The 24574-nt window shown below is 52.4% G+C and overlaps 1 protein-coding gene across 3 annotated transcripts; it reads left to right on the forward strand.

Moving 5' to 3' along the window:
• The first annotated feature begins 46 nt into the window (after positions 1 to 46).
• CAD (carbamoyl-phosphate synthetase 2, aspartate transcarbamylase, and dihydroorotase) lies at positions 47 to 22310 on the forward strand. Of its 3 annotated transcripts, XM_073897146.1 has the most exons (45): positions 47 to 424; positions 678 to 817; positions 2686 to 2815; positions 3884 to 4026; positions 4200 to 4341; positions 4531 to 4702; positions 4910 to 5095; positions 5277 to 5389; positions 5712 to 5857; positions 6126 to 6257; positions 6397 to 6630; positions 6763 to 6984; positions 7188 to 7376; positions 7633 to 7757; positions 7928 to 8058; positions 10597 to 10709; positions 11161 to 11405; positions 11614 to 11860; positions 12231 to 12329; positions 12519 to 12743; positions 12821 to 13003; positions 13212 to 13430; positions 13720 to 13887; positions 14446 to 14628; positions 14765 to 14869; positions 15303 to 15542; positions 15787 to 15868; positions 16072 to 16238; positions 16398 to 16562; positions 16704 to 16835; positions 17016 to 17217; positions 17572 to 17762; positions 17879 to 18019; positions 18235 to 18336; positions 18778 to 18874; positions 19103 to 19153; positions 19445 to 19489; positions 19594 to 19763; positions 19875 to 19949; positions 20487 to 20699; positions 20868 to 20993; positions 21188 to 21343; positions 21432 to 21533; positions 21743 to 21837; positions 21946 to 22310. In XM_073897146.1, exons 1-45 carry the CDS (start codon positions 343 to 345, stop codon positions 22046 to 22048), a joined length of 6729 nt encoding a protein of 2242 aa, XP_073753247.1. In that variant the 5' UTR covers positions 47 to 342; the 3' UTR covers positions 22049 to 22310. The 3 variants fall into 3 exon arrangements, with proteins under 3 accessions (XP_073753247.1, XP_025723710.1, XP_025723712.1); XM_025867925.2 differs by lacking the exon at positions 19103 to 19153; XM_025867927.2 differs by lacking the exons at positions 19103 to 19153; positions 19445 to 19489.
• The last annotated feature ends 2264 nt before the right edge of the window (positions 22311 to 24574 follow it).

Below are 24574 nucleotides of genomic sequence, written 5' to 3' on the forward strand. Positions count from 1 at the left end.
CTTTGGGATAGTCGGTTTTGTTTTCCAGTTTTCCCGGGGTTTTGCAGTGGGGCGGAGTTGGGGGGGGAGAGGAGACGCCGTCACGCTGTTGCTAGCTTGGCCCCGCCCCTTACGTGCTGGGTTCCGCCCCTCACGCTGCCGGCCCCTCGCGCCGCCGCAGTCGGCCTCCGCCCAGCGCGCCTGGAGCTCCTGCGCCTTCCGCGGCCCGCGCTCCAGCCACGGGCGCGGTTAGCCACGTGGACCGACTCCTGGCGCGCCAACCTCACGTGGTTCCAGCACCGGCTGGGGCTTGCTGCACTTGCCGCTTCTCTGTGCTCGCCCCCGCCACTGAGCTCCGTTCCCATGGCGGCCCTGATGTTGGAGGATGGGTCGGTCCTGCGGGGCCAGCCCTTTGGGGCCACTGTGTCGACTGCCGGGGAAGTGGGTAAGCAAGCTCGGGCCGGCTGCCGACCTCATCCCACTATCTGCTGCCCCTCTCTGCCCAGCTTGCCCTACCCAAACCCGCCATTTTCCTGCCTGCATACCCTCCCTCCCACCCCCATTTGGTATCCCTGTCCCCATCCCAGCCCCTTTCATCCCTCAAGGTCAAGGCAGCCTCCGCTGGGGCATTGTCATCGCACAGGGCAGTGTTGTGAAGGGTGTCCTGCCGGAGTCCCAGCCCTGCCTTTTTCTTGCAGTGTTTCAAACCGGCATGGTCGGCTACCCCGAGGCCCTCACTGACCCTTCCTACAAAGCACAAATCTTAGTGCTGACATATCCTCTGATCGGCAACTATGGCATCCCCACAGATGAAGTGGATGAGTTCGGTCTCAGTAAGGTAGCCACACCCAAATGCTTTCTCTACTTTCCTTTTCAATTCAATGATTATTAACTGTTAGTCAAGTGAAGACATTAAGTTAGGCATCCTGGGGAGAACAAAGATAGGTACACACTGCAATGGTAAGCTAAATCGTACCCAGGGCTTGAAGTACCTTGAGAGGCACAGAGCGCTGGAAGCCACCCCAAAGAGCCTGGGCTTCGGTAAGGAACCGGTGAAGATTTTTTAGGAGCAGAGTGGTGTGATGGGGGCAATGCTTTAAGATTACACATAGTGGGAAAGAGACTGGAAGCTAGGGTCACACCCTTCCCAGTGACAGTGGGTCCCAGGTCACCTACCAGTCAAGTCGATAATCTTTTAAACCTATTTTCCTTACCTTGACTCATTTTTGCCACTTTTCAGTAGAGTTCTTATCTCTAGATAAGAAAACTCAGTCTCCTCCCACAGTGAGCTTCCTTCCACCTATTCCTCCTCCTCTGGAATTTGGAAACTAAGTTGCACTGAGAGTTCAACTAATGAAAAAAATTGACAAATTAATAGTGGAAACCACTCCAGCCTAGGTAGGGTATCCCTCCAAATGCGTTTTGTCCTGGTTTTCCAGGCTTAGTGAGCCTTTAATTCTTTAATTCACCCTGACTCTTAGGAGAGGGAACTGTAGGTAAGGGACACATTTTGTTATTCCTGGAAAGGACCGGTCCTCATCACAAATCTGTAAATAGACTGCATTCTTGTTTATAATGCAATATGCTGGTTAACGTATGGCAGTCTTCACCTTTGTCAGCTGTGGACACGCTGACAAAACAAGTGTTTACAAACCTGCAAAATCAAGGCACTTAACAGAATCAGGGTGAGTAAGGCCTCCTAGAGCCTCCAGTCCCCCATGGATGCATTTGTGGCACATGTACTGTGAATGCACCAGTCCATATGCAGATGAGTCTTCCATGGTCATGGAAGGTTCTGCCAAACTCTCCTGCAGATCTCTAAAGAACACCCCAAACAGCCATCATCTTTTAAACCTTGTACCACTAAACATACGTGGCTTCAATATGCCATCCCTTCCCACGTAGATGACTGAGTTCTCTATTTAGTTATTAAATGCTTATGTATTGGGTAGCAAATTTGTGTTAGCTTTTTTTTTTTTAATGAAAATCCCCTAGTAAGGGGGGGAGGGGCATAAACATGCCTAATGTCGTACCTTGAACCTTTTTATTTAACATGGTATTGTGCATCTATCTTACATTCTGCTTTTATCGTACTCTTTGATTATGATCTTGTTTATTTGCGTGTTGTTTTGTTAATTTTCAGGCTTCTTAAGTAGCAAATTAACCTGGTGAAGACGGGGACCTTGTCTTTTTGCATACTCACTGCTCCTCCCCCAACATCTCTTACAGTGCCTGGGCACTCAGTAAATGTTTGTTGACTGTTACTATGTGTCAGGCACCTTGTTCCTAAGGCATTCATAGTTCTGCGATGGGGAGACACACAAACACGTTTATATACAATGTAAATAGCAAGAACAGTGGAAATAAAGTGAGTTTAGGTGAACCCTAAGGAAGAGGCACAAACTGCCAGGGGTGAGGAGGCGGTATTTTCACAGAAGTGGGATTTATAATCTCCGTTTTGGGTAAAAGGAAAGGAAGGAAAGGAAAAGCTCATTCTCAATTATTCATGAGGGCCTGGTATTCAGTGTTTGATATGGGGAACAGCATTGTTGGTAAAGGACAGAAGTGTGAGGTGCTTAGTGTGTTCAAGGAATTGCTGGGTCTTTCAATGTGGCTGAGGTGTAGGGCCCCTGCTGTACAGTGGGAAAAGAAGATAGGAAGATATGTGGCCCTGGCCTCCTCACGATCTCTTCCTTCCATCGACAGTGGTTTGAATCCTCAGGGATCCACGTGGCAGGACTGGTGGTGGGAGAGTGCTGCCCCACGCCCAGCCACTGGAGTGCCATCCTCACCCTGCACCAGTGGCTGCAACAGCATGGCATACCTGGCCTGCAAGGTATGGTGCGAGCATGACCGTATCTGGGCTCTGCCTGGATGGGAAGAATCCAGAAGTCTCTTGTGCACTATTGGGCCTTGAGTCCAAGGTTGCAATAGAACGTATCAGATTTGGAAAATTTACTTTGGGGTCCGCAGGTTGGAGAAGGAACTAAGCTCTCGCTCCAATGGGAAGAAATAATATAATGAACCCCCAGCTTCTGTAATTATTAACTCAGGAGTAAACTTATTTCACCACTACGACTAGAACTCCCTCATTTTTTCGAAGCAGATCTCAAGATGTTGTATCATTTCATCCACAAATAGTTCACTGTCTGTGAAAAAGGAATAAGGAATTCTTTTTAAAACAAAACCATGAAAACGTACCTTTAAAAAAGTAACAATAGGGGCGCCTGGGGGGCTCAGTCCTTAGTGTCTGCCTTTGGCTCAGGTCATGACCCCAGGGTCCTGGGATTGAGCCCCACATTGGGCTACCTGCTCGGCAGGAAGCCTGAGTCTCCCTCGCCCACTCCCCCTGCCTGTGTTCCCTCTCTCGATGTGTCTCTTTCTGTCAGATAAATAAATAAAATCTTTAAAAAAAATAAAAAAGTAACAGTAATTCCTTAATATCAAAAATCCAGGCAATGTTTACAATTTTCTCTATTATCTAAATGATTTTTACTGCTTATTTGAATCTGGATCTAAGATCCATATATTGCATTTGGTTGATATGTCCCTTTGATCAGTGGACCTTATAACCCATTTGACAAAAGCAAGTCAGTTTTTCTTTAGAGTATCCCACAATCTGCATTTTGTTGATTATGTTCCGATAGCATTGTTTAGAATATTCTTTGTCTCCTGGTATTATTTTCTGTAAACAAAACTAGAAGTCATGGTTCAATTCAGATGTGATATTTTTAGCAAGAATACTTCATGGTAGTGTACTTCCATCAGGATGGCCCAGGATTTTGATGCCCCTAGAACAGCTGTGTGTGACTCAGGATTCTGGAATGCAGTGCTTCTGAAAGTCTAACCTCATGCATGACTGAGTTGAGCGAGTGTGATCTCTGAGAGAGTGCTATTTTGACAGGAGTGGATACTCGGGAGCTGACTAAGAAGTTGCGAGAGCAAGGGTCTCTGCTGGGAAAGCTGGTCCAGGATGGGACAGAGCCTTCAGCGCTGCCATTCTTGGACCCCAATGCCCGCCCCCTGGTGCCAGAGGTCTCAATTAAGGTACAGAGGTAGAGTGGGAGAGTAGTGCAAGCTATAGCACGGTAGTTCTATTCTGCCTGTAACTGGGGTGATCACTTGAGAGCAGATCAGAAGAGGCCTCAAAGGCAGGGGTTGATGTGTGTTTATCTATCCTCACTGATCACAGCTACCAACTGTTACCCTTTATTCCTCAGGCTCCACGGGTGTTCAATGCAGGGGGCGCCCCTCGGATCCTTGCTTTGGATTGTGGCCTCAAGTATAATCAGATCCGATGCCTGTGTCAGCGTGGTGCTGAGGTCACTGTGGTACCGTGGGACCATGCCTTAGACAACCAGGGTGAGTAGCTGGGGTGTGTACAGGGCTACAGACAGGCAGCATGGGTGGAAGATCTGTCCCTTGGTCTAGTTGCCGTAAGTTGCAGGGAAGGAGACAGAGATCAGGGCTTTTGCTCTGATGGTAAGGGCTGCAAGTGTGTCTCTCTGGTTAAACTACTGGTTTTGACATCATCTTTTCTGCCTACTCCAGAGTATGAGGGTGTCTTCCTGAGTAATGGCCCTGGTGACCCCGCCTCCTATCCCAGTGTGGTATCCACACTGAGCCGTGTCTTATCTGAGCCTAATCCCCGACCTGTCTTCGGGATCTGTCTGGGACACCAGCTGTTGGCCTTAGCCATTGGGGCCAAGACATACAAGATGAGGTGGGACTTGTGGGGAGAGGAAGGGCCCGCACTACTGATGTGAGCGGTGGGGAGTCTTGGGGATGGGAATAGAGTTGGTGTTGGCTAGTGTTGAAACAGGAGCAGGGGCCGGTTGAGGGTGCTGAGCTCAACAGAAGCTGGGTTTGGTACAGTGGTGAAGGGTAGGTGGTGAAAGGGGCCAGTGACTCAGTGTGCTTCCATCTCCAGATACGGGAACCGAGGCCACAATCAGCCATGCTTGCTGGTGGGCTCTGGGCGCTGCTTTCTGACATCCCAGAACCATGGGTTTGCTGTGGAAACAGACTCGCTGCCAGCAGGCTGGCTTCCTCTCTTTATCAACGCCAATGATCGTTCCAATGAAGGCATCGTACACGACAGCCTGCCATTCTTCAGGTGAGTTTGGGTGATTCTGGCAGGGTGACTGAATTTCTACAGCTTAGAAGCCCCAGGGTCTTGAAGATCAAAAAGTAAAGCACAGCAGTGGGCCCCGGTCATCTATCCCGCTACCTACCCCCAAGACTGCCAATTCAAGGCAGGGATAATGGCAGGTTTCGTGATCCTGTCTCTTCAACAGTGTCCAGTTTCACCCAGAGCACCAAGCTGGTCCTTCAGATATGGAACTTCTTTTTGATATCTTTCTGGAAACTGTGAAAGAAGCCACAGCTGGGAACCCTGGGGGCCAGACAGGTAAGCACCTGAGTAGACCTGGGTGGTGGAGAACTAAGAGTCGGGTCGGCTCTGGGATGGGCAAAAGATGGACGTGCCCCAGGAAACTGAGATACGTTTGGGAGCTTAAGGGGATGGGGTGGAAAGCAACCAAGCCACGATGATTATTTATGCCTCTTCTGTGGGAAGGAGCTCCAGAGTCATGAGTCTGGGTTTTCGTCCTGCCTCTGCTACTCATGAGAGGCATGACTTGTTTTGGATTCTTCTGTAAAACGAGGAGGTTAATGTAGGTGATCTCTCCGGTCTCGTTCAGCTCTAACGTTCTATGACTTTGCCTCCACAGTTCAAGAGCGGCTGGTTGAGCGCCTCTGTCCACCTGGAATTCCCACCCCAGGCTCTGGGCTTCCCCCACCACGAAAAGTTCTGATCCTGGGCTCTGGGGGCCTCTCCATTGGCCAAGCTGGAGAGTTTGACTATTCAGGCTCTCAGGTAAAGCATGTCTATCCCTGCCTCTCTGGTGTGTGAGCCTTAGGAATGGATAGTCTTGAGGAGAGGGCTGAGGAATGAACGTTGGTTGTAGGGTGGGAATGAACCAGGAGATCTGGGGAATGTGTGGAGAGGTGAGGTGCTGAGGCATAGGAGTTGGTTACTAAGGACTGAGAGCACAGGAAGGAGAGAAGAGACACGCTGGTGGTCTAAGACCGTTGATAGTCTCGCTTCTGCAGGCGAGGCTGATTGGCCATTTTTGTCCCCCTAGGCGATTAAGGCCCTGAAGGAGGAAAACATTCAGACGTTGCTGATCAACCCCAACATTGCCACAGTGCAGACTTCCCAGGGTCTGGCTGACAAGGTCTATTTCCTTCCCATAACACCTCACTATGTAACCCAGGTATGACCGGGGTAAGGCTGGACTGAGGAGGGGCCGTACGTGGGCAGGGGGATCCTGTGCTCATTCTGGGTTCTAAACTTTTTCGATCCTCTCCTGGACTCCCAAGGTCCTAATGCTTACTATTCCTCTCATCCCTCAGGTGATCCGTAATGAGCGCCCAGATGGCATCTTACTGACTTTTGGAGGCCAAACAGCTCTGAACTGTGGTGTGGAGCTGACCAAGGCCGGAGTGTTAGCTCGCTATGGGGTCCGGGTCCTGGGCACACCTGTGGAGACCATTGAACTGACGGAAGACCGGCGTGCCTTTGCCTCCAGGATGGCAGAGATTGGAGAGCACGTGGCCCCCAGTGAGGCGGCCAATTCTCTCGAACAGGTTCGAGGGTGACTGGGGGACGGTGGAATGGCATCATTGTCTTTGTATCTTATTTTCTGTGGGGCCATGCACCTTCTGTGCAGCAAGCAGTCAAGGCCTGATCTGTTTGTTCATCTCTTCTGCTCCTTGCAGGCCCAGGCAGCTGCTGAGCGGCTGGGGTATCCTGTGCTGGTGCGTGCAGCCTTTGCCCTTGGTGGCCTGGGCTCTGGCTTTGCCTCTAACAGGGAGGAGCTCTCTGCTCTTGTGGCCCCAGCTTTTGCCCATACCAGCCAAGTGCTGGTCGATAAATCCCTGAAGGGATGGAAGGAAATTGAGTACGAGGTGGTGAGAGATGCCTATGGCAACTGTGTCACGGTGAGTAATGGAGGCGGGATGGGAGGAACTACGGGCAGTATGAGCTCTAGTAAGAGCAGAGCCCAGGGCTGAGATCTTTGAGGGTTCGATGTCCCTGAGACCCACGGTGGGGTCTCACCAGAAGCCACAGGACCCTGGGATGCAGTGTCCTGCCTCTCCTGACTCCCTCTGGCAGTGACCTCCATGGGACCTTCCCTTCACAGGTGTGTAACATGGAGAATCTGGACCCACTGGGCATCCATACTGGTGAGTCCATAGTGGTGGCTCCAAGCCAGACGCTGAATGACAGGGAATACCAGCTATTGCGGCAGACCGCCATCAAGGTGACCCAGCACCTTGGAATCGTTGGGGAGTGCAATGTGCAGTATGCCTTGAACCCTGAATCTGAGCAGGTGAGACTCTAGGCCCTGGAGCTTGTATTCTAGCTGTTGGACCCCCGTCCATAATTTTGGGGCCTTTTGACCCTACAGACCTTGGAGTAGAAGTCAGGATTGTCTGTGGTAGGGTTGGCCTGGGATGGGGGTGGTGCTTTTGCTATCTATCCCTTCAGAGAGGGCTTTGTTTTTGGCCCTACTGATATCTCTCTCAGGTAGGCCTTCTGGGCCAGTTATCTGGTAACACTCTCTCCCCGTCTCTCTCTCTTTGCAGTATTACATCATTGAAGTGAATGCCAGGCTCTCTCGCAGCTCCGCCCTGGCCAGTAAAGCCACAGGCTATCCGCTGGCCTACGTGGCAGCCAAACTAGCTTTGGGCATCTCTCTGCCTGAGCTCAGGTACGAGGGTGGGGCAAAGATCAGAGAGGGGGAGGGGAGCTGAAGAAGACATGGGACAGGGATTATGAAAAGGACATTGGTCTGAATGTGTGGGGACAGAGGAAGCTTTCTGGAAGCTCACTCTTTACATCTCCCAATCTGTCCTGGCACCTCCACATGATGGCTCCCAGGAACTCCGTGACAGGGGGAACAGCAGCCTTTGAACCCAGCCTGGATTATTGTGTGGTGAAGATCCCTCGCTGGGACCTCAGCAAGTTCCTCCGTGTCAGCACAAAGATTGGGAGCTGCATGAAGAGCGTCGGTGAGAGAGACACACCCCCGGAGACCCTTTCCCGGGTCACCCTCCGGGGTCCTAGCAGTCCTAAGAATCTAGAATGTCATAGAGTTAGTTCCCTGGCATAGCCTTTCAGATGCTGTATTAGCAGCAGCTTGGGAACAGGGTTTCTCAGAACTCACAGGGACGTTTCAAACCCGGTAGTCCTCATCAAGAGTGGGAATTAAAGGCATCGGGAAATCTGTGCCAGAACGCACATGCCACTTCCACTCCCCAGATGGCGGGCGTGTCAGAATCTCGGAGATGGGGTGACAGCCATCATAGCTCATCTCTCCTGTCTCACAAATGAGTAAACTGAGGTGCCCGCAGAAGGAAAGCGATGAGGCTGAGGAGAGGTAGAGCCAAGAACGGAAAACTAGATCCAGTCGCTAGTTACACGCACTTCTGTCACACTCTGCTGCCTGTTGTTGGCGAGACCGGCTTCGTGAAACTCTACCCACAGCCTTGCATTGCATTTTGCCCATGGCCTCATCACTAGGCTGTTAATGCCAGTGACAGTTTGTTCTCCATGCGAATTTAAATACTGATGCTTCAGGGAAGTGAGACCTGCTGTTCTGTGAACCCTTCTCTATCCAAGTCAGTACAGTGGCAACCGGCGTCCGCCCATTTCCTTCTCCAGGCGCTTTCTGCCACCATCACCAATTTTTTTTTTTTTTTTTTTTTTGACCCACGGTTTAAGATCAGAGCAGGACATCTGAGACCTTTTTCATAAAAACAAGAAAATGTAGCGGTGAACAATGACTGGGTGTAATGGTCAACATCCAGGCGGTGGTCAAGTGTGCTGGAATTCAGTTAACATGCTTCCCTGTGTCCTTTTAAGTCACTCTAGACTGTTCTAAAACATTTCAGCCAAAGCAAGCGTTTCACATACCACAGTGCTTCCAGCTAAGGATAAGAGCATTTCATGGTGTTCCAAATTTCCATTAAGAGCAATAGCAGCCTTTCAACAAGCAAGTCGAAGTAAGCTCAGATATTATTTTGGAATTTTTAGAAATCATACAAGACTGCCAAGTTGCTCCTTCTGGAGATGAATTTCTGTTATATGAAAATTACAATAAACATGGGAATGAAGCCATAATTAAGTTGTTGGTAAAAGGAAGTGGACTGAAAATAGGAGAAAGACTGATTCCCAGATGAGACATTTAAACGTTTTACGTCTTTTCAAGTATTCTTAGAATGTGATCTTTGATAACTTTTTGTATGTTTTATTATATAAGTAAGATATACGAACCATTGAGAAATTAGCAATGTAGTTGAACCAAAAAAGAGTAGTCACCTATAATCATGTCACACAGATTAATTTGGGTACATATATGATTCCAGAATCTTTCTATGCACGCATATACAAATATGGCAAGTTGCTCTTTTGCCCAAAATCAACACTTTTATAATATAACCATATTACAAAGGAGTTGCATAAAATCACTTATCATCCACTTCCCTAGCACTATTATTAGCATTTTAAAGTTTTAAAGTTCTTTTAAAGAAACAATTAGGATTGTAAATAGAAAAGTATAATTGGTAAGAAACACTTGAAGACCCTACGGTAAATTGTCAGAGGACATTACAAAACTTTATGGAAGAGGAAATCAGTAAGCAAACCTGGAAAGTTGTAGAGACAGGGGAGTTCCTTTTTATTAGTAAATCGAAATCTGTTTAAAATGAGGTAACATTTTTATGAGCAAAAATTGTTTAAAATAATTGTACATATTTCTTAGAAGGTGGTTAAACTTACACTGTGTATTATAAAACACAAACTTCTATAAAGCAAGTAATATTTATTAAGGGCTTTATCTATTGCCCCTGCACTTCTGAAAATTTATCCTAAGGAGATAATCCAAAGCCCTAAAGACATCACAGCCTCACCCAGAAGGATAAACACTTCAAAGCTAGGTGTCCTTCCACAAGTGAGCAGTTAAGTTATGGTAAATCATACAGGAATTAAACGGCTGGTAATAAGATCACATAGCAATGTGGGAACGAGCTTATGATGAGAGAAAAAGCAGGTTAGAAATCATACTATTTACACATGGTTAATAACCATGTGTAAACACATTTGAAAAAAGTCCAGGAAGAAATACTTTAAAATAAGAGTTGTAAATGTGATTACCTCTGGATGGATTCAAAGAGTAGTGGGATCATCTTCCTATTATCCAGACTGTTGAGAAGTTTGAAAGGATGAGACAGATCCCAGAGAGTGTCACAATAGGAATAAAGCAAATAACTGGATAACCGTCAGGGGTTGGGCCACTGTGATGAACTGTAATGTTCTAGTGTCCCTGTGTCCATTTTAGGCATTTTAATTCTGTGGTCTCTAATAAACACAAGACATGAAAATGGTAAGGAAGGGAACTTCCCTTTAAGATTCCTCAATAGTGAAACACCATACATACCACCACCGTGGGACTTATCCCAAGAACCTCCCAGAGACTTGACTAAATGATAGAAATTCTGAGCAGCATCTCCTGCCTCCAGGCCCTCAGTCCTTACATCCTCTTCCTCCAGGTGAAGTCATGGGCATTGGGCGTTCTTTTGAGGAGGCCTTCCAGAAGGCTCTTCGCATGGTGGATGAGAACTGTGTGGGCTTTGATCACACAGTAAAGCCAGTCAGTGATATGGTAAGTGGCTCCCTTCCCCTGGCGCCCCCGAAATGGACCCCCTCTGCCCCCAGCCCATGGACTTACCACCAATAGCAGTAGTTGTTACTGGATGTTTGCTGTGTTTTCATGCTGCTGAGGATTTTGTGGTTCATCTCCTCTATCATTATAGGAGGATGTATTCTTAAAACTTGTTTCCAGGGATAATGAAACAGGCCTAGAGAGCTTGTGGAACTTGCTAATACACTAGCTGCACAGCCAGAAAGAGGCAGAGCCAAGATTTGAATACAGGTTTTTGCAATCACAGAGCTTTGGCTCTGGTTCCTTTTCCACAGCTTCCTTTCCTAAAACAGTGGGGTACTCGTGCTTTGAGGCTTTTTGAGATGCTAAAAGTAGATTTGGAATATTTTGCGTAACATTCGGACCTCTCCCTCTCCACAGTCCTTCCATATCTGTTTGCCCTCCCCATTAGGAGCTGGAGACGCCAACCGACAAGCGGATCTTTGTGGTGGCAGCTGCTCTGTGGGCTGGCTACTCTGTGGCTCGGCTCTATGAACTCACACGCATCGACCGCTGGTTCTTGCACCGGATGAAGCGGATTATCAAACACGCCCAGCTGCTGGAACAGCATCGTGGACAGCCTTTGCCCCCAGACCTGCTGCACCAGGCCAAGCGCCTTGGCTTCTCAGACAAGCAGATTGCCCTTGCAGTTCTGAGGTTAGAGGTGGTGGTGAGGGCCTTGGGCTGAGGATGTGGGGCAGAGAATCTTTGTACTAGTGAGGGGCCCTTGGAAGGGAACTTTGTAGGCTTCTGACCTTCGTCCCTGGGATATCTGCCTCTCAGTTCCCTGCCCCAGGATCTCACTTCTCTACTTAGTCCACACTCCACTCCCAGGGCTGTATTTTTGACCCTTCTTCTCCTTTAGCACAGAGCTGGCTGTTCGCAAGCTGCGTCAGGAACTGGGGATCTGCCCGGCAGTGAAACAGATCGACACAGTTGCAGCCGAGTGGCCAGCCCAGACAAATTATTTGTACCTGACATACTGGGGCACCACCCATGACCTCACCTTTCGAACACCTCACGTCCTGGTCCTTGGCTCTGGGGTCTACCGAATAGGCTCCAGCGTTGAGTTTGACTGGTGTGCAGTGGGCTGCATCCGGCAGCTCCGAAAGGTCTTTCATACTGTTTTCTTTACTGTTCCATTCAGTTCCAGCAATTGCCTTTTGCCCACCTCATCCTGGCACTTTCTATTAATTGCTACACTTATATCTATCTTAGGACTTTGGGAGGTGTGGAGGGAGTCGGGAGGGGGGGAGCCCTCCCCTTAGACCATCTTGTGCCTCTCACAGGGCACGTGTCTTTTCTCCATCACTTTGTACCTACTTCTCTGATACCTACAGGGCTGGCCCTACTTCCCTCCCAAGGCAGTTGTCCCTTATATCCATTTCAGAGAAAGCTGAGATGAAGTAGGGGTTTTGCCTTAGTTTTTCTATGTTCTTCCTCCCACCTCCTAGCTAAATCTCACTTCCCTCTCTGTCACAGATGGGATATAAGACCATCATGGTGAACTACAACCCAGAGACAGTCAGCACTGACTATGACATGTGTGACCGACTCTACTTTGATGAGATCTCTTTTGAGGTGAGAGGAATATGAAGACCGCCCGTTATCCTGGGTGGCCAGGGTCACGTGGGAGTGGCTGGCTGACCTAAGATTCTTTGGAACTTGTGGGGTTTGAGGGGAAGTGGGTAGAGGGTGAGAAGCAGTGAGCAGGAAGGCTCAGATCCCTGACCACTTGCCACCTCCACTCAATTCTCCCCTTGCACCAAGGTGGTGATGGACATCTATGAGCTAGAGAACCCTGAAGGCGTGATCCTATCCATGGGCGGGCAGCTGCCCAACAACATGGCCATGGCTTTGCATCGGCAGCAGTGCCGCGTGCTGGGCACTTCCCCTGAAGCCATCGACTCAGCTGAGAATCGTTTCAAGTTCTCCCGGCTCCTGGACACCATTGGTATCAGCCAGCCTCAGTGGAGGGAGCTCAGTGAACTAGAGGTGGGCTGGGGCCTGGTGGGGAGCTGGAAGCTGGATGAGGTCATGGGTGAGTGTGACCAACCCAGCTGCACCTTTAGTCTGCTCGCCAGTTCTGCCAGACGGTAGGGTACCCCTGCGTGGTGCGCCCCTCCTACGTGCTGAGCGGCGCTGCTATGAATGTGGCCTACACTGACGGGGACCTGGAACGCTTCCTGAGCAGTGCGGCAGCCGTCTCCAAGGAGCACCCCGTGGTCATCTCCAAGTTCATCCAGGAGGCCAAGGTAGGGCCACAGACAAAGAAGTCTCTGAGGGCAGGCTCCTCAGCCTTGGTGGAAACTCCCCTCTCTGGTCCTACAGCACTTTGTAGGCACGGTAGACTGGGAAGGATGGGTTGTACCAAGGCTCTCAAAGAAGGGAGCCTCCTGGGGCAAGTGGGAGAAGAAAATTGCCCCCCAGCCCTGTATCACATTGCCTTCGCATCCCCACTAGGAGATCGACGTGGATGCTGTGGCCCGTGATGGTATGGTGGCAGCCATTGCCATCTCTGAGCACGTGGAGAATGCAGGTGTGCATTCAGGTGATGCCACGCTGGTGACCCCACCACAAGACATCACTGCCAAAACCCTAGAGCGGATTAAAGCCATCGTGCACGCCGTGGGCCAGGAGCTGCAGGTCACAGGACCCTTCAATCTGCAGCTCATTGCCAAGGTAGTAAGAGGGAACTGAGGGAAGGGAGTAGCACCTTCTCATTCTCTGGGGCCACAGTGCCAGTGGGGCTCACTGTCTCCTGCCCTCATCAGAGTAGGCCCGGAAGCTGGAGGGAAGGGGTGCTAGCTAGAGCCCACAGTGTTGTTAGGGTTTGTGACAGTCAGTTACCCTGACCCCTGTTCCAGACTGATAACCACAGAGTGGTAAGTCAGGGGAAGAGTCAAGGTCAGTGGAGTAGCATCAGTAAGCCTAGACTGCAGAAGGCCTGACCAGTCCCTCTCTGCCCCAGGATGACCAGCTGAAAGTCATCGAGTGCAACGTGCGTGTCTCTCGCTCCTTCCCTTTCGTCTCCAAGACACTAGGTGTGGACCTAGTAGCATTGGCCACACGGGTCATCATGGGGGAAGAAGTGGAACCTGTGGGGCTCATGACTGGCTCTGGAGTCGTGGGGGTAAAGGTACGGAGGATTGAAACCTTGAGGTTAGAAGTCACAAGCAAGGAGACCAATAGTGGGAGAGCGTTCACTTACTGCTCAGTCGACACGTAAACCGAACAGCTATTGTGGACAAGGCATCACTGGGCCATAAGGGTGATAGGATGGTCTTTGTTCTTTAGGAGCTCACATTCCAGAGATGGGAGGCAAGGGAGGTTGGGTCCAAAAACAGCTTGCTTCTCTAACAGGCCATGAGAAACCTGCGTAGTAGAGAGAAGAATAAAATGTGAAAGGAGTTTACAGACAAGAGATGCCACTTCCAAAAGGGGTGACCTGGAAAGGCCCAGGAGGAGAGCTGGTGGCTGAATTGAAGGACGGTCAGGATATTTGGTTTACTGAGCTTGTTGAGGAAGTGTTCCAAGGAATAGGCCTTGTGGAAAGGAATAGCCGAGTGGAAACTGAGGGAAGACCCGAAGTATGTTCGGGAAGCAGAGGACGATAGGCAGAGCAGTGGCGGGGAAGGCTAACCTTGCCATTTGGCTGAGGCCGAGGAGCTCGGCATCTCGCTTCCTGCTCCCTCAGGTCCCTCAGTTCTCGTTCTCGCGCCTGGCCGGTGCTGACGTGGTGTTGGGCGTGGAGATGACCAGCACTGGGGAAGTGGCTGGCTTTGGGGAGAGCCGCTGCGAGGCCTACCTCAAGGCCATGCTAAGCACTGGCTTTAAGATCCCCAAGAAGAACATCTTGCTGACCATTGGCAGCTATAAGGTACAGACTCCAGCGTCGGGGGTTGGGGGGCTGCCCAGAGAGCCTGGGGCAAATGGCCTTGGCTCTCTGGGCCTGGGCTGACCTTGAAGTGGAAGACAGGAGAGATACAACCTCGTCCTCCTCTCGCTTGGTTCAGAACAAAAGTGAGCTGCTCCCCACCGTGCGGCTGCTGGAGAGCCTGGGCTACAGCCTCTACGCCAGTCTGGGCACCGCCGACTTCTACACTGAGCACGGCGTCAAGGTACTGGGGCGCCCGCAGCCTACCCCACGTTGTGCCAGAGAATTCTCTCTCTCCCCTTGCTTTTACTGTCATTGTATAGGTCCTGTGTATTCCACACAGAGCAAATAGAATATACAGAAAAGCAAGGGGGAAAAGTCTCTTAATGGTTTATTTACCACTGTTAATGTTCTGGTATATTTTCTTCCAGAATATTATTTCTCTGTGTACAAGTGTGAGCTCATACTGCACAGAGTCCTTGGTAACCATAGAGTAGATGTCTTTCGTGTCAAGAAATACACTTTGCCAATAGCAAATAGAGCCAGCCCTGGTCCCCACCCTGTGGGTCCTCATTCTCCTCCTCATGGGTTCCTGGGCCACCCCCCCTCCCTTTAGGCTGTCCTTCCTGACTCCTGCCAGGCTCAGGTTAGCCCTTGACCTTATCTCTGGGCCACAGGTAACAGCTGTGGACTGGCACTTTGAGGAGGCAGTGGATGGTGAGTGCCCACCGCAGCGAAGCATCTTGGAGCAACTGGCTGAGAATCACTTTGAGCTAGTGATTAACCTGTCAATGCGCGGGGCTGGGGGCCGCCGTCTCTCTTCCTTTGTCACCAAGGGCTACCGTACCCGGCGCCTGGCCGCTGACTTCTCTGTGCCCCTCATCATTGATATCAAGTGCACCAAACTGTTTGTGGAGGTGACTGGGGCCTGGGTGCTGGGAGGCCAACAGCCAGTGTTAATGGGGCAGGAGGGAGAAGTGAGTGGTCGTGGGTTGGGAAATCTCAGTATGAAGTAGTCATGCAAATATCCAGGCTTTGTGGCTTCAGAGAGAGAGAAGGGGAGCAGAGGGGGGTAGAGCCTGGTGTATGGGAAGGCCCAGGCCCTACCTACAACTCGCGGGATGCCCTCAAATCAGGGCTGACTGCAGTTTTCACCTGCAGGCCCTAGGCCAGATTGGGCCAGCCCCTCCTTTGAAGGTGCATGTCGACTGTATGACGTCCCAAAAGCTTGTTCGGCTACCGGGTGAGTGCATCTTTTGGGAGGGCCAGACTCTTTTCTCACTGAGCTCTTTCCTCTCATGACCCACTGTGCCCCTGACTGAGGAAGCTCGCTGCCTCTTGCTCGTATCGGTCGCTGCTGCTTTTTCTGCCACCCCGGTTCATATGTTTGATGTCCTTCGTGTCTCTGCACCGTCCTCTAACCTTGCCACGTCCCTGTTCTCCCAGGATTGGTTGACATCCATGTGCACCTGCGGGAACCAGGGGGGACACACAAGGAGGACTTCGCCTCGGGCACTGCCGCTGCCCTGGCTGGGGGCGTCACTATGGTGTGCGCCATGCCTAATACCCGGCCCCCCATCATTGATGCGCCAGCCCTGGCCCTGGCCCAGAAGGTGAGACCTGGCACTCCTGCTTCGTGGTTACCCAGATGTCCCTGCCTGCCTCCCGGAACCCTCCTCCCTCTGCCCCTCGCAGAAGCATGGGGGCCCAGGCCACTAGTGCCAGGCTGGCACGGATGCCAGTAGGCCTTATCTCCTGTGTATGCTCTCCAGCTGGCAGAGGCTGGTGCCCGCTGTGACTTTGCCTTATTTCTTGGAGCCTCGTTGGAAAATGCAGGGACCCTGGGTGCTGTGGCCGGGTCTGCTGCTGGGCTAAAGCTGTACCTCAACGAGACCTTCTCTGAGCTTCGGCTGGACAATGTGGCCCAGTGGATGGAGGTAGGGAGCGGGCCCGTGGGAGGAGGCAGCCAGTTAGTGCCTCCTGGCTTGAGGACCCCGTAGAGTGGATAACAGCAGTGGAGTGTCAAGAGCTCCGTGAGGGCTCTGCACGCTCCCTGCTAAATTCTTCCTGTTCCCCAGCACTTTGAGACATGGCCCTCCCACCTCCCCATCGTGGCCCACGCAGAGCGGCAGAGTGTGGCTGCCATCCTCATGGTGGCCCAGCTGACCCAGCGCTCGGTGCACATATGTCACGTGGCCCGGAAGGAGGAGGTGAGAGTACACCAGAGGTCCCGGTGCCCTTCCTGCTTGGGTAGGAGGGGGCGGGGAGTGTGGAGCCAGCACCCTCGGCCCCATAACTTTCCTAGAGGGGAGCTTGGATGCGGAGACCTTGTAGGGCAGGGCATGAGGGAGGCCTCCTCAAGAGATCTCCCTGCTCTCCGCCCACCCCAGATCCTGCTGATTAAAGCTGCCAAGGCACGGGGGCTGCCAGTAACCTGTGAAGTGGCGCCCCACCATCTGTTTCTGAGCCGTGATGACCTGGAGCGCCTGGGGCCGGGGAAGGGCGAGGTCCGGCCCGAGCTTGGCTCCCGCCAGGACGTGGAGGCCCTGTGGGAGAACATGGCTGTCATTGACTGCTTTGCCTCAGACCATGGTGAGAGGCCCCACAGTGTACCTCTGCCCAGTAGGGCTCGTGCCCCACCTCAGGGCCTCTGGGCTCCGCGAGGACTGGGACTTGATGTGTGTAGCACGGCACCTGGGCCGTGATGGGTGCTTGATAAATACTCCCCGAAGGAACTGATGAGCAAATGAGTAAAATTATAAATAAGAGAAGGTGGGTATAAGGTCTGGTCCCCAAATGATGGCAACCGCCCCAGTTTACCTGTTTGCCCCGTAACCCGAAGAGATGAGCATCGGGGCTAGGGAGGCAGTGCAGTCCTGGTGGCCTGTGTGACTTCCCAGATGGGGAGGTGATCAGGCCTGACGGTGCCGCTCTCTTTCATCCCAGCCCCCCACACCTTGGAGGAGAAGTGTGGGCCCAGGCCTCCCCCCGGCTTCCCGGGACTGGAGACCATGCTCCCACTGCTGCTGACGGCCGTCAGCGAGGGCCGGCTTAGTCTGGATGACCTGCTGCAGCGGCTGCACCACAATCCCCGCCGGATCTTCCACCTGCCCCCCCAGGAGGACACCTACGTGGAGGTGTGGGCACGTGGTCCCGGCGGGGGTGGGGGGCGGGGAGGAATGATGCACTCTGCAGCCTCCGACTCTGTTCCATGGTGCAGCCCTACCCTTGCCTAACCTGTGACTCTGGGCAGGTGGATCTGGAGCACGAATGGACCATCCCCAGCCACATGCCCTTCTCCAAGGCGCACTGGACACCCTTTGAAGGGCAGAAGGTGAAGGGCACCATCCGCCGTGTGGTCCTACGAGGGGAAGTGGCCTATATCGACGGGCAGGTATGTATGTGGCGCGAGCCCCATCCCAGAAGTGATTTCCTTGGTCCCATTGATTGTCCTGCCCCAGCACTTCTCTGTGGTGCCATCACCTCCCCCAGCTGCCCTGAGGCGGGTTTCTTTTTTTTTTTTTTTTTTTGCTGGCTTCCACTCCTGTAGGGTCTCAGTCCAGCTCTTTGCCCCCTGCTCATTCGTTTGCTCCTATCTTCTGTCTGCAGGTCCTGGTGCCCCCGGGCTATGGACAGGATGTACGCAAGTGGCCTCAGGGGGCTGTTCCCCAGCTCGCGCCCCCAGCCCCTGCCACCAGTGAGATAACCACGGTATCTGCAGTGCTTCGGGCCTGGGGGCGGGGTGGGGGGGTGTTGGGGGTGCAGCCAGGGACAGGGCTAACGGCACAGATGGTTGCATTGGTGGTTTAGGGGGTGGAAGGCTCTGCACTTGACACTTAAAATTTCCACCACCTACCTCTTTGTCTGCTGCAAAACATAGAATCAACTTCCAGTTTAGGAGGTTACCTAACTAGGGGAAACACAGGTTCCTTATTAACCCAACCAGAGATTTATCTGGGCACCTGTCACGGGGCTAGTTTGTCTCTCTGTCAAGGACAGCGTAGAAGGATGGACCAGAGGGGGACGTGATGGAGACTGGGATCTGTTCCATTCTCACTGTGGACAGTGAGCAGTTTGGCTTTTCTTGAGGGGTTGAACTTGAGGAAGAATTGGGTCAGTACTTTTCAAAATGCTAGACCTATGTCTCTCCAGACGCCTGAAAGGCCCCGCCGGGCTGTCCCAGGGCTTCCCGATGGCCGCTTCCACCTGCCACCCCGAATCCACCGAGCCTCCGATCCAGGTCTGCCAGGTAAGAGGGAGGTCCTTTGATATGTGGAGGCCGGGGCCACCTGGACTTAGAGATGTGTAGGGACAGGCTCCTCTTCCCCCCCAGTGTCCCTGATGGATGGGGGTCACTTTGGTCCGGCCATCCCCTCGTCCTAGTCTGATCCACTGTACCCTCCTTTGCCTAAATCAGTCTGCCCAGCATGAGGTAGGCACGCCACAGCTTCTCATGGCCCTTTCTTATCGTGGGCAGCTGTGTTCCTCCGCCCGGGAGCTGGGATCCCACGGGGCAGCAGGACGTGGGGTAAATCCAGGTTGTTGGTTGGTGTGAGCCTGGCCGTTCCCCTTGCCTAGGACCCCTTTGCCTCCTGGGAGGGCCCTGGGAGGGCACCACTGCTCACACACAGCAGCCCCCGTGGGAAGTCACTTGTGTGTCCCCTGGGCTGCTGGTCCTTCTTGTTTGCCCCTAACCTGCTACAGCTACTGTCGTGTGAGTTGGTTTAACACAGACATTGTGATCCAGAGTGTGGGGAAATGGGGGCTCTTCACAAAACTTAGTTGCAGGCTTACATCTGTCTTGTTGCCCTATTTGTAGCTGAGGAGCCAAAGGAAAAGTCCTCTCGGAAGGCAGCTGAGCCAGGTGAGACTCCCCTGGAACGCATGCTCACCTCGGGGATCTGTTTCATCTGGCTTGTGTAGGAGGAACCCTCTGACCCACTTCTTTTGCCCCGTCCCTCACTGCAGAGCTGATGGGAACTCTCGATGGCACCTGCTACCCTCCACCACCAGTACCTAGACAGGCGTCACCCCAGAACCTGGGGACCCCTGGCCTGCTGCACCCCCAGACCTCGCCCCTGCTGCACTCATTAGTGGGTCAACATATCCTGTCTGTCCAGCAATTCACCAAGGACCAGGTGCCTGGGGGAGAGCGGATGGGGACACCCAGAGCTTTGAGAATCTGGAAAGTTGGGGCTAGGCCCTCTGGGCACCACCGCCTTTCCAGCTGACTTGGGGATCTTTCTTAGATGTCTCACCTGTTCAATGTGGCACACACGCTGCGTATGATGGTACAGAAGGAGCGGAGCCTCGACATACTCAAGGTCAGGGTCAGGGCTATGGGTTATGGGTCCAGGACCCTGTCAGCAGGGCTATGCAGTGATCAGAGGGATCTCCCTCTCCTGCCATAGGTCCCTTCCTGTGAGTCTAAACCCTCCACTATAAGTTACTCCGCCTTCTCTACTCTGGAAGGTCCGGCTGCCCTAGGCCCCTCAACCCCCACGTTTGCTCTCCTCTGACCAGTAGTTAGCTGACTTACAAGGCCCTGAGCACCAGTGTATTAGCCTACTAATCTGGTCACTTGGTCTATGCAGATGGATTCATGGGGTAGAACTGGGGTATTTCCTTCTCCCCCAGAAAACAAGTATCTGCTTCAGATACTTACCGATGGTTTGTTGGAGCCGGAGCCTTTAGCTCCGTGTGACACTAATGGAAACGTCAAGGTCGGGACAGGTCACGAGGATGTTTGCGGGGAGGGCTTCTCTCAGTACCTCTCCCGTGTAAGTGGGGGAAGCAAGCCGCAGCCGTGCTTTCCCCAAGATGCGCACCCACGTTTACACCGAATCTTGCTCTCCCGCCAGGGGAAGGTGATGGCCTCCATGTTCTATGAGGTGAGCACGCGGACCAGCAGCTCCTTTGCTGCAGCCATGGCCCGGCTGGGGGGTGCTGTGCTCAGCTTCTCGGAAGCCACGTCTTCGGTCCAGAAGGGCGAGTCCCTGGCCGACTCCGTGCAGACCATGAGCTGCTACGCCGACGTCGTCGTGCTTCGGCATCCCCAGCCTGGAGCAGTGGAGGTGAGGCCAGCAGTGCACCGGGACGGGGTGGAGTAGAATGGCTCCAGGGACATGACTGTGAGTGTCTGGTTGGGCCGGACGGGGGGAGGGGGCCCAGGAAGAGTGGGACTCAGGCCGGGAGTGGGGGCCACTGAGACGCAGAAGACAGGGCTCTCCTTGTTTTTGCAGCTGGCAGCGAAGCACTGCCGGAGGCCAGTGATCAACGCTGGGGATGGGGTCGGAGAGCATCCCACCCAGGCCCTGCTGGACATCTTCACCATCCGGGAGGAGCTTGGGACTGTCAATGGCATGACGGTGAGGGTCGTGGCAGGGCTTGGAGGCCTGCTTGGGGAAGGTCTGGAGAGGGAGGCCGTTGGGAAGAACTGTCTCTGCTCCGAGGCATGCTGCAGCAGGGAGGCCTCCGTCCTGCTCCTGAGACTGATAGCTGTGAAATGGGGGTGCAGGTGTTCAGTTTGGGGGCCCTCTTGGTGATCGGGTTCCTCCCCTAGATCACAATGGTGGGGGATCTGAAGCATGGGCGCACCGTGCACTCCCTGGCCTGCCTGCTCACCCAGTACCGTGTCAGCCTGCGCTATGTGGCCCCTCCCAGCCTGCGCATGCCACCCAACGTGCGGGCCTTTGTGGCGGCCCGTGGCACGAAGCAGGTGAGACCCTGGGAGGCCCCGGGGCATGTGGGTTGGGCAGTGAGGGCCCCGGGCACTGCATTCACTCTGGCTCGCCCTCACCCTCCAGGAGGAATTTGAGAGCATTGAGGAAGCACTGCCCGACACTGACGTGCTCTACATGACCCGAATCCAGAAGGAACGCTTCGACTCTACCCAGGAGTATGAAGCTGTGAGTGCCACGGGGGAGGGGAGGCCAGGGCTGGAGCTGCGGGGCATCCAGACTAGTGGCTGGGAAGGCGGGGCCCCAGGAGCTTGACCGGGCCTCTTGGTCGTGATAACTGAGTGTGGGTGAGGAGGGGACCCTGGAGGATCCCAGGCTTGTGGCTGCACGGCCACCCCAGCCCTAAGGTGCTGACGGGGCCCCTGTCTGCCTCACAGTGCTTTGGCCAGTTCATCCTCACTCCCCACATCATGACTCGGGCCAAGAAGAAGATGGTGGTGATGCACCCAATGCCTCGAGTCAATGAGATAAGGTGACAACAGCTTCAAAGTGGAGGCTACGCTGGGGGCTGGCTGTGGGAGGGCACCCGGTCCCAGACAGGCCTTGGGAACTTGTGCCAACTGTTTTCCTTCTCTTGCAGCGTGGAGGTGGACTCAGATCCCCGAGCAGCCTACTTCCGCCAGGCCGAGAACGGCATGTACATACGCATGGCTCTCTTAGCCACTGTGCTGGGCCGCTTCTAGGGCTTGGCTCCTTAGACTCTTCTTGTCAGGCCCAGCCGCTGGGCCCGAAATCGGTGCCCCCCACGGGGGCAGCACACTTAGGAGATGCTCTGGGGCATCCAGATAGCTCACGTGCTCATAGGCACACCTGCAGACCATGCACCAGGCACTGGACTGGACTGGAGTGCTCTAGCATGAGGGTGGGGCCCCGTCTCCCTTAATGCACCGCAAACCTGTAAAGTCATTTTTCTACTGACTAAATAAATAGCTAAGCTGCTTATAAGTGCCTGCTTCCTCGCATGTATCCTGGCTTCAGCATAGGATGCCAAATGTTATCGGCAGGGCTTTCTTCTGGAAATTGAGAACAGTTTACCAAATCTAAGAGCAGCCTTGCTGGGCAGGCTCTCGCTCTGGCTGCATTTTCAGAGCCGTGGCTCTTTGGGGTCTGAGCGGGACTGTGCTGTTGTGTTGGTGCTCTGGGTCCTGTGCTGTCCGGATCCCTGTGCAGCTGTCTTTCCTCGATTTGCACTCAAAATTCTGATACGAGTTACAGGGTCCTGCCTGGTGAGGCCTTTATTCTTCTCCCCTCTGTGTGTTTAGTCCTCTCCTTCAGTGGCTGAGGTGGCCTTGGAGTTCATCTGCCATCACTGTTAGGAGCTCCTCCCACCCACTCTCCTTGGGAGCCTCTGGCTGACACTGGACTTTCAGATAACGTGGAGGGCTGAAGAGCGCTTGGCTTGGAAACCCTGGGATTGGAGACTGGGGTGGAGTAGCTCATGTGTCTTTGCAGGTCAGGGCTCTTGTGGATCATACAAAGTATGTGAGCTTTTCCATTCCGTTGCATGAACTTCAGTAGCATTAAAGAAATTTCTTGATACAGCAGACTTTACTTACCACCCCACCACACACCGAGTACAAAGCACCATGTGTAATGGGAGTACAAGAATGAACAAGATCATTTGAGGCCTCTTAGCTGGTAAGGCATCCAGTGACTTCTACAGATTGGACTGCCACATGCTGGCTCAGGATGGTCCAGACTGCACCAGCATCACTCAGGAAGAAGCCACTTCGTGCACAGAGCTATTAATTAGCATGTTACAGGGATAGGAAAGAAGGAACTCGTTTTCTGAAAACGATGTGAGCACAAACCTTCACATATTCTCATGTAAACTTATATCAGCTTTCTAACCATTTTACAGATGCAGAAACTGGCTCAGAAAAGTTACTGGGTGGCTTACCCAAAATCACATAGCTAAGATTCATATACAGGACTGCTCGACCTCAAACCCATCTTTCTAGTAAAACAAAAAGGAAAACGTCATCTCAGGCTTTAAGAGGCATCCAAAACGAGGGTGAGAGAAAAGCCACACAAATCTGAACAAGCAGAGAACAAGTCTAAGGTATCTGGGGAGCCAGGTTTCAGAAGAGAGATCAGCACAAACCTGGACTCCTGTCTACGGAATGGGGTTTGAGCTGTTGCCGGAGGAAAGGACAGGCTCGGGCAGGTTGGATGGAAGGAGAATCTTACTGCTAGCACAGCTTGAACACAGGAGTGGGAATCCTTTGTCTCCAGCACTGAGGGATTCCACACCCAGACCCAGCAGAGCGCCCCTGCTTCGTACTGTTGGGGTTCAGAGCGACAGACCAGACCAAGAGGTTTGGGTGTGCGTTCCAACAGAAACAGGAATTCATAGCCGCAGGTACTGTTGGAAGAAGGGTGGGACGAGGTATAAATCCATCTGCTCCTGGAGAGCTGAGACCTCTCCTGCCCTGCTAATTTGAACCCTTCCAGGCTTCCTGGACCCTGACCCTGACAAGTTCTCCCTCGGGGGCCCAGAGAACTTTGTTGGTTGGAAAAGAGGACCACTTATAGAAGGCTTCTCCTTTCTAGAGCTTCAGTTACCCTTCTGAGGTTATGCAAACAAGTCAAGGTATTATTTTCCCAAGTACCTGGGAATCTGTCATACACAGATTCCCACAGAACTCGGAGAGCCTAGTCCTCAAGTGGAAGCAGCGTTTGCTGCCAAGCAGCACACACATTCTACTCAGTTGCTAAGTGGTGGGAGGTGTTCCTGCTCTGTTCCTTTCTTTGGCTCTCCTAATCATAACACAGCTCTAAGTTGAATAAACTTCTTTCCCCTACAACCAGAAATGAGATCTCCGTACCTTGGGAAATAAATGAAGCTATCTGCAAGAAATAAAAACAGTGCTTTATCCAAAATGTCCATATCTAAGGTTGTTCCACACCCATTGAGAAACAAACTCATACACTCCATATGGTTGTCATTAAGTATAAAGAGTTTTAAAAAAAAGTTTTCTGGTCTCCTTTCCTCCTGAATACTTAAGCAATTTGATCTATTTTTTTTTTTTTGTTAACATAGCTCTAAGTATGTGCCAAGCCCTGTTCTAGCACTTTACAAATATTAACATTCTTTTTTACTTTTACTTTTGAATGAACCCTTTAGATATACCCCTCTGTGAAAAAAGGTCTGACCTAATGTGTTCCCTTATTATCATTGCAAAGGCATTTTCCCCAGCTCTATACTG

Source organism: Callorhinus ursinus, unplaced genomic scaffold (assembly GCF_003265705.2).
Source record: "Callorhinus ursinus isolate GAN/ISIS: 27379988/994484 unplaced genomic scaffold, GSC_fseal_2.0 scaffold10, whole genome shotgun sequence".
Lineage (NCBI taxonomy): Eukaryota > Metazoa > Chordata > Mammalia > Carnivora > Otariidae > Callorhinus > Callorhinus ursinus.